Source organism: Episyrphus balteatus, chromosome 2 (genome assembly GCF_945859705.1).
Source record: "Episyrphus balteatus chromosome 2, idEpiBalt1.1, whole genome shotgun sequence".
In the NCBI taxonomy this organism is placed as follows: Eukaryota; Metazoa; Arthropoda; class Insecta; order Diptera; family Syrphidae; genus Episyrphus; species Episyrphus balteatus.
This window is the reverse complement of record NC_079135.1, coordinates 74,802,530-74,818,984: the sequence shown is the minus strand read 5'-3', so window position 1 is coordinate 74,818,984 and position 16,455 is coordinate 74,802,530. Positions and strand designations below refer to the sequence as shown.

Here is a 16,455-nt window from a genome sequence, read left to right as displayed (position 1 = left end):
TAGGACCTTTTAAAAAAATACTTCTACTGTTAAAGAAACATTTCTTGAAGAATTTTGAAAACTAGATAAGTTGATTAAAAAAGTTTTTTTTTTTTGAGAATGTAGACTTTGGGCTTCAAATAAAAATTCAAAAATATACAAAAATAGAAGCGATACCAAGTCAAGAAATATTCTCAATAAACTAGATTTTTATTCGAATACTTGGTTTTTGGAAGACAAAACCTTCGACATATGCAACAAAATACTTTGTTGGCTAACTATCCTCCTAAACTAAAATCCTAAATATTTGTATTTGAAATTTTTGAAAACTAATAAATCCTATACAATTTTGCAAAAAATTAATAACAAAAATTTTGTTATATAAAATTATATTATATAGAAATTACTTTGAACAAATATACCCTGATAGCATTATATCGAGGTAATCGAACTCAATGGGGAGACCCCTTTTGTAGATAATTACCTTTATTCCTAAATTCAGTTGAACATTTCACCAATTGAATGCAAATAAAGTTCAAATTATTTCATAGAAATAAAAACTCACCTTATAATGCTTAAATTCGGGTAATGTTTCTAGACAAAATATAACAATTGATAGCAGTATAACAAATACACTAATTATGGCTACAACTCTGGCGGCTTGCGAACTCTCTGGATACTCGAATAGTAACCAGACTTTTCTTTGATTCTCATTATCCGGCAGGGGTCTTTCTTCCTCCTTAATAAAGCCTTCATCCTCTCTGTAAAAGTTTAAATCCATATGTTACAATATTTCAATTTCGTTTTCTTTTGATTTTGATTTATTGTTTTGTGTTGTTTTTTTTTTTTTTTTTTTGAGATTTTTTTTTCGTGTTTTTTTGTTTTTGTTTGATTTTTTTTTTGTTTTTTTTTCATTATTAATTCTGACCTGAATTTATTAATTGCTTGATCACCTAATTCATAAAATTTAATTTCTTCACTAAATACATCTAAAGGGACATTGACCGGCCTTCGCAGCCGACCACCTGAAATATTTTTGGAAGAAAAAAAATATTAATTTAATTTTTATTATTAATTTATATGAAAACATGTTACTATTATGGTTAGTTAATATTACTTTATGTTACTATTTTTGATCAAATACATTTTTGTCAGTTTTGACTTACCGCTTTGATAGTAGTATAAAATTGCATCGAAGCTCGGCCGACTACGGTCAAAAAAATATTCATTTCTTAGCGGGTCAAAGTACCGTAATCTCCGAGCTGGATCCCCTAACAGCGTATCAGGGAATTGATTCAACGTTCGTAGTTGTGTTTCAAACCTCAACCCGCTTACCTGAAATATATATGTTAGAAAAGTTATATAAAGTTCTTTTTTTTATGTTTTTTTTAATTTTGTGGATGTAAAAAAGATAAAAAAAAAAAAAATACAAAAATGAGAAACACAGAAAATTAAACCTGTCATCCCATATAATACTCAAGAACCTATGAAAACTCTTTGTGAATTGTTTCCTTTTGTTCGAAACAACACAAAATATGTTCGCCGCAGGCTGAATGAAAGAAGTGCAAGACTTGGCAAGCTATTTGTGTGGAAATAAAAATATTGCTCATACAATGATGTGCAAAAAAATATGGACGAAGTATTAAAATGATCATGGATTTTGGGTGACTTTTCAGAGAGAAAGATATACAAAAATCCAGCAGAAGACTTTCAAGTTTATGGATGTATGAGAGCCAGCCTTCGCTATAGGGACCTTCGCTGGGGACTTTCGTTGGTAACTTCGCTGGAAACTTCGGGTTAAAACTTTGGCTGAAAATTTTTCCTGGGGAATTCTGCTGTGAGCTTCCGCTGGGATCTTCGATGGCAACTTTCCATGAGAACCTTCATTAAGAAACTCGTACAAGTACCTACCCTAGTTACCTCTGCTTAAAATTTTTGCTCGGTAACTCCACTAATTCACGTAATTCTGCAACCCTTTTTTTTCAAAACACTGTCAGGAAATTTTATGCACACATGACTGTTTGTTTATACACTTGAAAAACAATTTTAATTTAGATATTTGAGCTGAGATTAACCTAGATTTATGTCAAACAAATAAAACATGAAGCAAATATGATAGATACACGTCATAGAAAATTGTTGAAGATCTTAAAAATTAAATAATGTAAAGTGTTGCTCTTTGACGCATATATACAATTATGTGTATATAGCTATAATGAAACAATATGATTTTATTTAACCCTTTCGATACAATATAGGCTAATTAAAAGCTTACGAATGAAAAGATGATAATTTTGTGTTTGCCAAAATATTCCAGTTTGAGGGTGATGATAATTGGAGTTCTAATTATAATTTCGCTATCATTATTTTTTTAGGAAAAATAATATACTACAATTAGGCTAGTTTAATAAGGCTTACAAAAGACTAAGCTTCTAATAATTCGTGAAGTAGTATAAATACAATTTTGGGTACCGTTTTTGAAAGCTAATGCCAACTTCTATTAGACATAAAAATACTACAGTTTTCCTACAATTCTGTTCCAATTTTTTACTGAACGTTAAATTATATTAAAGTCAAGGTTGTACAATTTTTAAATTTTAGGAAAGCCAACATGAGATATAGAAAAAAAAGAGGTTATATAATACCTATACCCTTTTTTCATTGTTTATGAAATGTTCATGCAAAGTTCCGTGAGGTAATTAATCTATTTTGTTGATTACTTATATTTAATCACAATTATGGGCCAAAATATGAAGAAATTCTTAATATTGTTGTAAATGATTAACATCTGTTAATCCAAACTTTTGCGTATTCCATTTTTCCATTAAAGTCTGATGTATATCGTCGCTGTTTTAGAAAAATGGTATAAGTCAAAAATCCTGGCTTTTGAGTTATTAATTTTAATATACCGCAAACAATACATTCTTAATTTTTGTTAATCAGTATAAATTTAATGGATTTGCATACTATCACACAGCTGATTCTTTTTCTTTAATTTATGAAAATGTATGGCAAATTGACAAACTTGGAAATTTAAAACAGCTTTTCTGAAGAATTAAGATTTTTGAGTTATGCCAGCGACGATATGGTTTTGGAAAAAAAAATCGAAAGAAAGATATGGTATCAAATCTTTGTAAAACAAATTTTGTTTTCTATTCCTTATTTAATAAAAAAAAAATAAAATGCATGAATGGATCGCACGAATTTGCTCTTAGGTATGGTAAGAGTTAATTTTATAGGATAATTCATGTAAAAAGGATTAAAAATAGTTTTTAAAACAACACAAACGCCTTTTTTGAATGGTTTTAATCTTCAAAATGTGAAGTGTATTGTTTGCCATTTAGTTTCTTGAATAACAAGGAATTTTTGGGACTTTTTTTTGAGAACTATAGGTTATTTGATAATACCTACAAAATTTCGTGTTGAAAAGTGTTGAAAAAAAATTTGTATGCTTTTCTGAAGAAATTATTAATCGACACATAAAAACAAAAATTCTAAAAAATTTATCAATCCATTTAAAAAAAAATTATTTTTCAAAAAAAATATTTTTTTAAAAATCCATAACTTAAGGTTTTGAAAAATTTTAGACATTTTAATAGGTATTATGGCTACGTAGAAAATTGGTTGAAGTTGGCTTCTTCGTTTATGATAACATCCGAAACCAAGAAAACGGTTCTTTCGCAGGAACAGTTAAAAAATATTTTTTATTTCAAAAGTAAGATTTTATTTGCCAAATCATTTCTTAATCAAAACCCTTTGAGCTGTTTTTGAGAAAAATTACTTTTTTCCATTTTAGTCATATGACAAGTACCTACGGTTAATTTTGGTCAAAAAAGAAAATTTTCAGTTTCCCCTCTAGGGAATTACCAAACACTCTTAACTACCAAGTTAAAAGCAAATATCATCAGTAGTTTTGGCTGTAGCTCGAGATAAGAGACAGACAGACAGAATTGTGCGAAGCAATTTTAAGCATTCTTTATCTATGTAAATTTGACCTATAGTACCTATATTATCAACGAAACAAAAACTTAAAAAAAAAAATAGTACGCATACGCCACAGTGTCCATTCATTATTTTGTTTGATACTCTTACTATACAGAGTGACTTATCAAATCCACCTATTTTCAATTAAACAATTCATAATTGTGTTTATTTTCTCTATTAGAGTTTAACCTAGGTTACTGGTCTTATCCAACTGGCCTTGACTTCCTAGACCAATAAGTGCGTCAAAGAAAGCAAGAAAATTTCTCGTGTAGAAGAGTTTGTTACCAAACTCCTTCGAAACCACTAGACCGATTTGAAATTATGTGTTGGCACACATGATTCGGGTAGGTTTGGGAATTAGTTAATATCTATTTTCCATAACCGTAAATGGTTAGGGTGGTCCAACCATTTTTTTTTTTTTTGTTTTATTTGTTTGTAACGATTTTTATGAGATTTGATCACATATTGAGTAGGTCTGAAAATCAGCCAATATCTATTTTTCGTGCTATTAGATGGTAAGGGTGCTTCGCTTTAATTGTGGAGAAGAAACTTATGGTTTTGAATTTATTTCCACAAGTTTCGCTCATTAAAATTTTAATACAGACATTTTCATGAATAATTTTTTTTTATTAGACAAAAGATTTATGAAAAAAAAAAACATTTTATTTACTAATTGCAATTTTACTGAAACCATAGCTTGGCTGAAAAATACACAAACAATTCTCATGATATGATGCTACATAAATCAACTTATTTTTTTTAATAAAACAATTCGTATGTTTAGTGTATAACAAGAAAATGATTTTAATTATTGTTCTAATTAATTTTTTTTTTTTGTTAAGTAATAAGCTTTCTTTACTTTATCTATATTTAACCATTATTATATAATACATATTTAAACATCTATATTATTAAAAACTAAAATTAGAAAAGTAATTTAACTAAGTAAAAAAATAGTAGGTATTACTTACATTTATTACGACTCTTTCACAAAAATCGTGGTCATGAGGAATGGGTTCAAAGTGCTGAGGTCCTGCGCTGAATCCATGACCAGCCCCCCCTTCTTCGTCTTGACTGCTCAATTTGGGTAAAGACCTAAAGGAATAGTAAATAACAAAAGAATAATAATTAACAAAATGGAAACGATTGTTGAATAAAAATAAAGAAACAAAAAAAAATGTATCAATTGAAATAGATAAAATGGTTTACTTGTCATCATTTTTGTTGGCAATGTTTTCAAAAGATTTTAAAGTAAAACAAAAACAAAAAAATAAATACTTTTAATTTATTAAAAAAGCTATTTATTTATTATAAATAAAATGTATTGAAAAACTTTAATAAATATACATCAATGGTGTTTTCAGTAAAATGTATATGAAAAAGAAAATTGGTTGAATGTGGGTGATTGTATGCTATTTATTATTATTTGTACCTTTGTTATTACAAAACTGTGATTCGGCATATCGATGATGCAAAAAAAGTTTTAGATGACGTGAGTTCATTAAAAGATTCGTATACTCAGGCTGCAGGTTAAAAAACTCCCTTTAATGGCTACTTGAATTTTACAATAACCAATTTCAAATCAAGTTCAATTTCAAAGTTCAATTTCAAAGTATATCAAATTTTGAAGTTTTAAGAAAGGATTCAGACCCATTATTCAAAAATCAATAAAACATCTTGAATGTCTACTAAACTATTCTTAACTTTAGATTTTAGAAACTTCCCCACATACATAGTTATTAATCATGTGTAATTTTCAATCATTTAAATTTAATTAGTTACAATTAACTTATATTTTTCTATCACAAGAACTTTATAGAAACATTTTTGAAACAATTTCTTTCATCTTGAAACAGAAAGCTTAGTTTTCAAAAATGAAAAATCTCATAATTTATCGTTCACTAGAAGCTGTAATTTCAAAAAAAAAAACTTTCTCTTACTCAAAGATCTACAAGGTTTATTAATAAAATTTTTTTGAATAACGATCTTCCATTAACGAGAATGATAAATTTGTATTTAGATATCCATTCATATTCTTTGCTAAAATATTTTCAAACATTTTCAAATCACTGGTATTTATACGTTATTTTAGTTTTTTTTTCTTCTATTTTTTCGAAAATATGTGTGTGTCATTATTTAAATTGAGTTTCAATCAAACCTGAAAATAATAAACTCTCTCGAAGTGAGTAATTATTTTGCCAAAAGATACTTTCCTTAAGTTAATAAAAATAGACTTCATGAGCTATCAATAAAATTTCTCCACGAGCACGTCATTCCATTCCATAAGTAAAACAACAGCCACAATACAATAATTGTTTATACAAAAAATAATCATCATTTATATGAAAATAGAGTGTATTTTTCAAGTACAAGGAACATCATGAAATCGATATATACATATCTACCATCTTGAGCACATGTTTTATTGCAAAAACTTAGTTTACTTAAATTGTTTGTGAAGAATACAAAAAAAAAAAAAATAATATTTTGTTTTAATTTCGATTATTATTTTATTTGCAAAAGAATAATAAGATTACTATAAAATTGAAAATTTGAATTTACACTATAAAACATGCATAAATACTAGGTTGTGAAAAATGTTTACAAGAATTTGTAGCTGCGATGAAAGGAAGAGTGTGTAACATCTCAAAATGTGAAAACAAGTCAATTCTGTTTTTTTTTTTTTTTTTTTTGTAAAATTTTGTAGAAGTTTTCATTGATGCTCTTAATAAGGTGATATAATCTTAATATAAAGAATAAACCAAAATGAGAGTTCAACTTATTGTGATTTATAAACTGTACTAACTTAACCCTCTGTCGGCACACGGGTGCGAATTTGGCACGACAAAAATGAAAAAATTACAATTTTTCAAAAAAGTGGGTGCAAAAAAGTCTCTTTATAATGGTGTACATACATTTTCTTTTTTATTGTAAAAACAATATTCGAATTCCTCGGAAAATTCTATATCAATTTCATATACGTTTTCTCTGTAATATATGAGACATAAAAAAGTTCTAGCGACTTATAAATTAAAAATAATAATAATGTCAACTTTTGAGAAAATCCAAACTAATGAAAAATCACTTCTGCTTAAGAAATATATTTTTATAGTATTCACACGATTTGACTTGAAGGACGATTTGTTTATCTAAAACTTAAACGATATCTATCAATAAAATGTTCAAATAAACTCAAAAAAATTTTATTTTGCTCTTAAAAAAGTTCAAAGAAGTAAGTCATTTGGACCTGCAGATATATGGTGTTTTATTTCATCTCAAAAGTTCAAACGCTCACAAGAGAAAAACTGTTCGATGAATAAATCTGTAACTTTGCAAATTAGTTTCAAGTATTTTAAACTTCAATAATTAAGCCTCAGTTTAATCTTATCTACCATAGAAATAAAATAGCGGTAAATTTTCTAAAAAACCGTAAAAATGCCTATTTTGATAGCTTTTCTAAATTAATCTCAAAAATAAGAAAACTTTTTGTTTAACAAAGCAAACTTAATTCCTTGAATATTCTGTACAGTGATTCGTTGATGAGATATTGATAGTCAAAGTCAAAAGTATGGTTTTTGGTTTGACTGATATTGCAGTCTAAAAAAAATCGTAGACAAAATGAATCTTTAAGCCAAATAAATAACCCTTTCGAAAAATAGTAATCATTTTATCAGACAAAATTTTCACACTTTCTTAAGAGAAAAGTAAAAACAAAAAAAAAAATTGGAATATTTTCGTTTTTGAACAGTTCCAATGCATTAGCTTTTTTACCGTTAGAAAGAAAATATTTTAACATTTAAAATTTTCAAATGCAGAACACGGTTCTATTGTAAAGAATTTCAAAATTTATTTACTATTGTTTGAAAAAAATAATAATAATATGTAGGCCCCTACCTGGTGACCCATAGCTCATTCAATTATGGAGGATAGGAAAAATGTTTGACGTCAGCAAAATTTGAACGCATTATTAAAGTTTGTTATTTTTGAGTGCAAATCTCAGTTTCCATCATTTTAAAAATACGTAACTCAATATATTTTGAAGGACCTTCTGATTGAAGATATACTTTTTACCTTTCTTTTTTTAAACATAATTTTCTTAAGAGAATTATATCAAGACAATTATGTGATGACAATGAGTGAAGATAATAACATTTACAATCAGAAAAATACGCGCAAATGTTTTGTTCTAGAGATATTGAGAGTTAGGATGCCCCACAGAAGATATTTCTATTTTAAAGAAAGGCCGGTCCTTACCGATCACATTGGTTAAATAAATTGAGCATTCATTTTGTTTTTGAGGCTTTTTCTATATTGGTTTAAAAATTTTATATCAGGAAACTCAATTTTGCGAAATATTATAATCGGAAATTCATTTTTCAACCATTCATAATATCGATTTGATAACTAAAAAAAAATCGATAAAAACGGATTTCAGCTGTTTTTTTAATAACTCCGTATATTGGATAAAAATATTACATCATCCCATTGATCTAGAACTGCTTACAAGTGAAGGATTGCAAGAAAGGACGATCAAAGTGCAATTGAAAAAAAGGTTGCGCATACGCCACAGTGACCCTCGTTTGCAATAGAAGATATACATACCTTTAAAAACACGTCAATGGCTGGATTACCAAATAAAAGCTGACACAAAAGAATATGGGTTGTCTGTTAAATCGTTTTGCAGACGATAAGTTTGCGTGATAACGCTATTAAAAAACAGGGTTTGTGTTTTAGATAAAGAAAAAAACAAAAAATTGTTTAAAAATTATGTTATAGGCTGTCTTCGGAATCAAACCTTAGACCTCTGATGCAAAAGACTAATCGTTAAACAGATTAACACTCTACCCTGCTGAATCTAGTTTGACTTATCTGTCTAAAGTTTTACTTGGTCTCATATGGCCTTTAAGATAAAAATTTTAAAATTTTAAATTAAAAAAAATTTAGTAGTAACTACATTATTGTGACTCCAAATTTCGGATTAAAGCTTCTGGTAAATTTATAACTTTTTCAATTTTTATGAACTTCAAAACTTCAGGGAAAGGTGCAATACAAATCACTTTCTTATTAAGGACTTCTATTAATAATTTACACCCAGATGTGAAATTTTGAATTATTTGATAAAAATATTTGTTATTCTTTTTTTTTTCAATGTTATTTATATTTTTTTAAATATTTTGAGTAAAATTTGTGTACAAAAAAAAATTTATATTTATTTTAAAAAGACAAAACTGCATCGTTAATTGGATTTATTACAGCAAATCTTTAAAAGTTCAAGCATTTTATTACTATTCTACTACTTTTTTTGTATAAAAGATCCAGGTTTACTACTAATTCATACCTTGAAAACTTAATTACTTTCAAATCTATGACAAAAAAAAAAACTAACAAAACAAAATAAAATTATTACGCTACCTCCAGAGATACAATAATCTATTTTTTGATTGAATTCACTGCAATTGTCAGGTAGTAGTTATTGAACATTCAAATAGAGATATGACATCTTTTTACCTCTATACACTGCACTGCATATTGTGTACAAAAAAAAACTTTTCCAACAAAAATTGTATCTATCTTATCGAAAATGATGAATGTCGATTGTGACGTCAGTTTGCCGTAACATAATTACATTTTGCTATTTTTATAATAGAAACTTTTGTTCTGTTTATATTTTACCCTCACAAGTCTTTTATTTGCCGCCGTTAGGTATTATGTGTATATGTATGTTTGTATGTATTGTTAAAAAAAAAGTAATGTAAAAAATTCAAACGACCTAGGCTATATATATACAATATATAATACATAAAACATACATACATATACATATATGAATATTTCTCAATGACATTGCTGCCGACAACATAGGGCAACCGACCGACTCTATCCGACTCGACCCGACCCAAAGACGTGCGACAACAACGTGCATTGTTTGTTGCAAGGCAATCATATAACTATTTCTATATATAAACAATATATGTACATAGTATAGATTCTCAGTGACGTCAAATCTGTACTACTAACTGAAAATACACCATCAGAAAAAAAAACTATATATATTAGGTATTTACCTACGCAATTTCGGTACATAGATGCAACACATATTATATCGATACCTACCTAGTGCCCTAGTGACCATTTTTGGATCAATGAAAAGTTCATTGCTTTGCGTTGATGCCACTTTACCATCAGCAGTACAGAACTGAATAGAACAGAACAGAACGTTAGCCAGAAGCAGGGTTTCATTGATGCAAACGCTAGCTCGGATGCTGCGCTGCGCTCCATAGAATCCATATTCGCATAAATGCCGGGTAAAAATATGATGAGATGTTTGTAGGAGAGAGAGAGAGCAAAGCGGCTCAGCAGCGAGGTGAGCGGCAACGGCACAGCACGGCAAGCGAATGCATTGGGCTATGAATGACGACGATGGATGATAGAGGGGGGTGGAATGGGGGCGCAAATATGGGTATGAATATAGTGTTTTATGCTGAGGAGCATAATATAGGTCATGGTGTGACGTCACTGTGACCTATTTACTGCACTATGCACTTACCTACACCAACACAAATTATGTTTTCGAATGCTCTACTGCTCTACTGTTGGCTCAAAGTAACTGTCTGTCGGTAGAGTTTCTTATATTTTTCGATCGGTCTTTTTCCCAATTTACCTTTATTTACGTAGATACTTAAATATACATAAACTTCCTATACATACATATGACAGGAAAAAAAAAACAAATTTGCACCTATACAAATGCAGGCCATAGTAACCACAGCCGAATGTCGGCTATTTACACAAAAAGTGCATTGGCTGAGCTAAAAATAGATTCATATTGAAACGAAAATAACTTGCTTCGTTTAAACATAGAAAGTTTTATTTTTATTTTTTTTCAATTTCAATTTCTTTTTTTTATTATTTGAATGAATTGCAAGTTTCTCCTTGAATGATATACCTACAAGAGAAATATATCTGCATCTGCTGTGGAAAACGTGTATAAGTTCATGAAATATCTGTGTGTCTTTGGGAAAACATGTTTACAAGGGGGTTTTGTTGTTTGAGAAAGGACATCATTTATAAATGTTGAGGTACTCTCCATACCAAGGGAAATGGATGGGATACAGAGATATTGATAAAAATTGACATGTGAAATGCTTGCAAAACAATAATGGATAAATGACATTATCTCTGATTGTTTCAATCTTTTAGCCTAGAAATCTATTTAAGGAATGTATCACTCCCGGGAGGGGGGTGATGCATCCATAAATATATTCGTATAGGCGTATAGTTTCAGGAGTGTGTAAAAATGGGGGGGTGGGGGGGGATTTTCTTTAAATGTTTCTGCCAAATTACTAACTAATATTCCTTTTTCTTAAGAGGTTGTGTTGAAGGAATACAAAAAAAAAAAACAAAAAAAAAAAAAAACATTTTTAAGTGTACTACTTGTCCGAGATTGTTGAGAACATAATGGAGGAAAAGCATCTTAACAACAACAACAACAACAACAAAAATTGTATAGAACTTGAAAGAGATTTTTATAAAAGGGTGTATAGTCACTTACATGTCCTTAAGAATTTTTCAAGCACCTACCTATGCACATGGGAGCGAGTATCAATTTTATTTGTAGCAAAAAGAAAAACGAGTTCTTCAGTCTTATAAAATAAATCAAAATAAACTCATTGGAATGAGACACTTATCATTGTTTTGAAAATATGGTATTTAAAACCTACTTAGAAGGAACTTTTTTGTTTCAGTTGTCAATGATTAAAATGTTTTTAAGTTTAAAATATTTTGCTTAAAAATATTTAAGAAATTATTTTGTACAGTAAACTTAAACATCAGACTTCGAGTCAAATCCGGTAGTTCTTTGGCAAATTTTTTTATAGATATGATCCAATGAACCTTTTAAGTTTTTGAACAAAAGTGTCCGACGAAAAGGAGGCTAAATAGAGCAACAAAATGCATTTAAAGTTTCTAAATGGAGATTTTCTTAAAACGTGAAGATTTTAAAGGAAACAACTCAATGATTTTTCGACCCCAAAATTTTAGCATGAGTATTTTCTGAGAAATCATGAAAACCGTAACTGAGTGACTTACTCACTGACAGATCATCAACATTATGGAGAATTTTCCGTTACTTGTTATTTGGCATCAACTTGAACCTTGAAATTTTTATTTAGGAGGCGTGGTAACCGCTAATTTTTTCTGAATAATCATCAAGTATAGAGCACTTCTGATTATTGTAGATTCTCGGTAGAATAGTAGAGCTTGTAGTTAGAACAAAGAAAATTAACTAAAAACTTAAAATTTTTACCAAGGGTTAGTGGTATCTGACCATTTTTGATTAAATATTATAGATCACTTCTGATGGCTATCGTAAAATCTTGAAATTTGGTAAATTTTTACAATTGGTGGTGATTTTCTCCCCAGGAGTTGTGGAATCAATCCGCTCTTGTGGAGCCAAGTTCTTCTATGTTGAAATTATACTGACAAATAAAGCAATGAGCAATATAAGTGAATCAATTTCTAGGATTTGGTTTTAAATTAAATTTTAATTAATCAAATTTGATTATTTACTAGCCAAGTTTTCGAACAACTTTGACAATTGATAATTATAAAAAAGTTTCAGTAAACAATTAAAATTTAGTTGGTAAACATTTACTTTAACTAACAATAAATGTATCTAAAATCATTATGTATTTACAAAAGACATTCGAAAATGATATAAAAAATGTCCTCGTTTTCTTATGCTTTATTCATGTTTGATGATTCAAAACTGGAGAGTATGTAAGAAAACCACAAAAAAGTGGGTCCGCAAGTCTGTCTGTCTGTCAATTGGCCTGTCTGTCTGTCTGTAAACGAAGCTACAGCCTAAACGAATAGACCGATTAACTTCAAACTTGGTAAGTAGCATCTTTTTGTAACTCTCCAGAGGGGATTTTGGAATTTTAGTTTTTTTTTTTGACAAAAATAACGTTACTGTCATATACCAATTTAAGTAACAATTTTGGTAAAAAAAATTATATGTTAGTTTTAAGGCAGGGTCTACTTATCATTAAATGAAAACATTTTGTTTTTATATCATTATTAACGGTTCCTGTCACAGAACTTCGAAACAGCTAGTTCGATTTCAAGGAAATTAAGTATACAAAAGCATTTATATATTGAAAAATTTTGATTTTTTTTTTTTTTGAAAAAAAACAAATTTTCGAAAACGTGACAGTAAATTTTTTTGAAATTTCGATTTTAGGTGTTGCTTAATAAGCTACAAAATGGCATACCAATTTTATTAAAATTTTTTTAACAAGAAACTTGGTATTTAAAATGTCACATTCAGAATTCTTCGTTATAAAATGTTTTTTATTTCGATTTTTGAATTTAGTTGTTTGTTCTTTGTAGTCTTTGCTTTTACGTTATATATTTTTTCTTCTAAAAGAACACCATCTTTTGTTGGTTTAAAATGTTCTTTTACAAAAAAGATTTTCGCATTAAATTGATTGCTTTAACCGTTCAGAAGATATTCGTATCCAAATCACAATGCATCCTGGTCATAAGAAAACTGTTGAGATCAGTGGGCATTAGGGTTTGGATACGAATATCTTCTAAACGGTTAAAGCAATCAATTTGATGCCACGGACTTTTTTGTAGAACGTTCAACCCTCTACAATAAATTTTGCTAATTTGATAATAATGACTTTTCAGTGAATTAGAAAATTTTGAAAAATAAAATATATTTTTATAATTTTGTTTTTTACTTTTACCTCGAATATCTTTTAAATGGTTACATTAACAAAAAAAAAGTTAGAAAGATCTTTTTTGTGGAGCAATCTGTTTCCTGCAAGAATATGTCTTGCCTGTTTAATTATTATAATTTGTCAATTTGTTACAAAATTAAGACCAAAAAAATGAATTTTTAAAGATTTTCTCGATTTTGGACCTCAAATATCTTTTACCGGTTAGATAAATGAAAAAAGTGTACAAGGCCTTTTTTGTAGTCTTTGTAGACCAATTTAACACTTCGAGAAATATCTAGGTACACACAATATTTTAAAAGTAAATTAAGGTAAAAATTGGCATTGAACGCTCAGTTTTCCAAAAAAAAAAACTAGGTTTATTAAGGATACTAAATTGAAGAATTGTCCTGAAGTTACAATATGTAAAAAAAATTGAAATTCTACCAATGATTGCTCCAAAAAGGTTATGCTTCTCTTCATTGACAGTTGCTGGTGTATATGCGTAAAGCTGATCATTAAATATAAATTGCAGTAGCCTTTAAATTTATAAAATTGGAGCAAGAATTAATCATGTCGGTATACCTACAGCTGTAGAATACAACATAGTAAAAAGTATAGGCAGGTTCTATAAAAAGTTTACAATTAAAGTATTTATCTCAATGAATGTCCATGGTTGCAACCTACTTTTTCAAAATGAATTTACCTCTAGGGGGAAATGAAGCAAAATAGATGAAAAAAAAAATTAAAAAAAGAAAAAAAAAATCAAGAGACACAAATTCAACACATAAATAAAACTAATAGAAACCAAACCAAGGAAACATCTAAAAATGTACTTTGTCTTATACTTGTCGTACTATAAGCCTAAAAAGCGCACTTGATTTTTTTTCTGCTTTTTTCATTTTGTCCTTTTTCAGGATTTTTTTTCGTTTTGTTGTTGTTGTTGTTCGGTATCTTACCAACTAAAGTGGCTGAAGAATTATTTTTTCCCATCCAGAATAGCATTTCTCTTTTTGCAGATACATGTCCTCACTTGCGCTTGAATGCCTAAATTATATGACACCAATACCATGGAACAAAAAAACATTTCGCGTTGGGTATTTAAAAAGAAGGAACAAAATCTCTCAAAATATTCCAACAATACCTCATCATCATCATCAACATCATCAGCATTGAAGAAGAAGAACACTACCACAAAGCAAAATGAGAAAAAGATATCCTTTCACAATACGAAAAATAGAATACAAATGTAGAAAGGCATACAAAATAAAAAGCACCAACAAAACTGACAGGTACTATTACACCTGCGCGTATCGGCAAGTTGAACTTTATCCCGGCTCGGTGACTTTTGCAATTGTAAAACACTAAAGCTTTTTACCAAACCCTAAAAGGATATGGGTTGGGGGCGAATGGGTGTCTAAAATCAGCGCCCAACCACCCCTCAAGGACCAAACTCAACATGCGGCAGTGTGTATATTGATACTCTGAAACCGAAACAAAAATTCACACAGACGCAGTCAAGTGACTTTAACTGACTATTCAAGAGCGAGACAGAGAGTTTTGCTTTGGTAATGTTTCAACTTTGACTGTACGGCACGGCACGACGCGACGGACGACGACGGCATGGCATGGCATAGCACAATGATGATGAAAGATAAGAAAATGAAAGAAACACACCATTATACGCATACAGTCTCAAGTTATATGTGAGAGAAACAAATAGAATGAAGAATAGTTTAAAAGAAAAACCTCCACACCAAAGGATAGCAGCACAAATACAAGAACAAACGCGAGTGTCCTTTTTGGTTGTTTTTAGTTGTGCAACCGCAAAATAATAATCTTAAGGTTTGGGTACTCTCTTGGAATAAAAACATACATTCATTCCAGTACATCCAGTGCACAAAGTGAAAGTTATACTATTTTGTCACAATTTTTTTTTAAAGAAGGAGCAACTATTTTGGAGGTTTTTCAGATTTTTTGAGTTTTTTTTGTTTTTTTGTATCTCAAGCCCCCTTTTTATATTTTTGTGTAAAGAGAAAGAAGGATGTATAAGTTGATGGGGAGTATTATTGAAGAAGTAAAGTGTCTTTATAGGTATTTTCTTCTTTCTTCTTTTTTCAAGGACAACATTCTTGACTTGCGATACACAAACTTGATACCAATAAGGGCGAGTCGAGTTATGCGTTCGTTAAATGTATAGAATTAGAAATCGAAGTTTTGTTCAAAAGAGATGGAAGAATAGGTAATAGAAAAGAATTTGGCTTTTGTAATTTTTGTTTGTAAAAATAGCAGTTTTCAAAATAGTTTACATAAATCTTTTACTAACTTGGAAAAAATTGCTATTGCTATTTTCAAAAAGATATTGATAGAAAGAACCTTATTTTTTAACGAAAAATAAAACAAATACAACTCCGGAAATAGATTTGAGTCTTAGAGTTAAATCTTTTTTTAGCGAACAAAAAAAAGTTTTAATGGCAACAGGTAGTTACTCAGTAAAATATCCAAAAACCCATGGGTTAACAGAAGATGGGAGATTTTAAAAAATTTCGGTCTATTTGGTAATATTGTAAAATTTCGGTTTTCAAATATTCAGTATTTTATTGTTGTGAATGTTAAAAACTGTAAATCATTCAGTATTTTCAAAACGTAGGTATTCCAAAATGTTTTAGAAAATTTGATAGCGTAAAGATTTCTTTTGAAATAATATGACGTGCAAAATTTGTTAAATGTTTTTCCTTTTTTTAAGTTGTTTAAACTTAGTGTTGTTTAT

At 29.0% G+C, this 16,455-nt stretch overlaps 1 protein-coding gene across 13 annotated transcripts in view; it reads right to left on the bottom strand.

Annotated features, from left to right (window-relative positions):
• The window catches only part of LOC129910628 (potassium voltage-gated channel protein Shaker), a 302,087-nt gene that overhangs the window by 28,110 nt on the left and 257,522 nt on the right, over positions 1-16,455 (bottom strand). For 12 of the 13 annotated variants that reach the window (XM_055988069.1, XM_055988065.1, XM_055988067.1 and 9 more), the window contains 4 exons: positions 4,935-5,058; positions 1,146-1,314; positions 908-1,004; positions 545-740 (listed from right to left, as the gene is read on the bottom strand). In XM_055988069.1, coding sequence (XP_055844044.1) covers positions 545-740; positions 908-1,004; positions 1,146-1,314; positions 4,935-5,058 — 586 coding nt within the window. Of the gene's footprint in view, positions 1-544; positions 741-907; positions 1,005-1,145; positions 1,315-4,934; positions 5,059-7,865; positions 7,872-16,455 lie in introns of all 13 variants that reach the window. The other variant, XM_055988073.1, reaches the window with a different exon arrangement.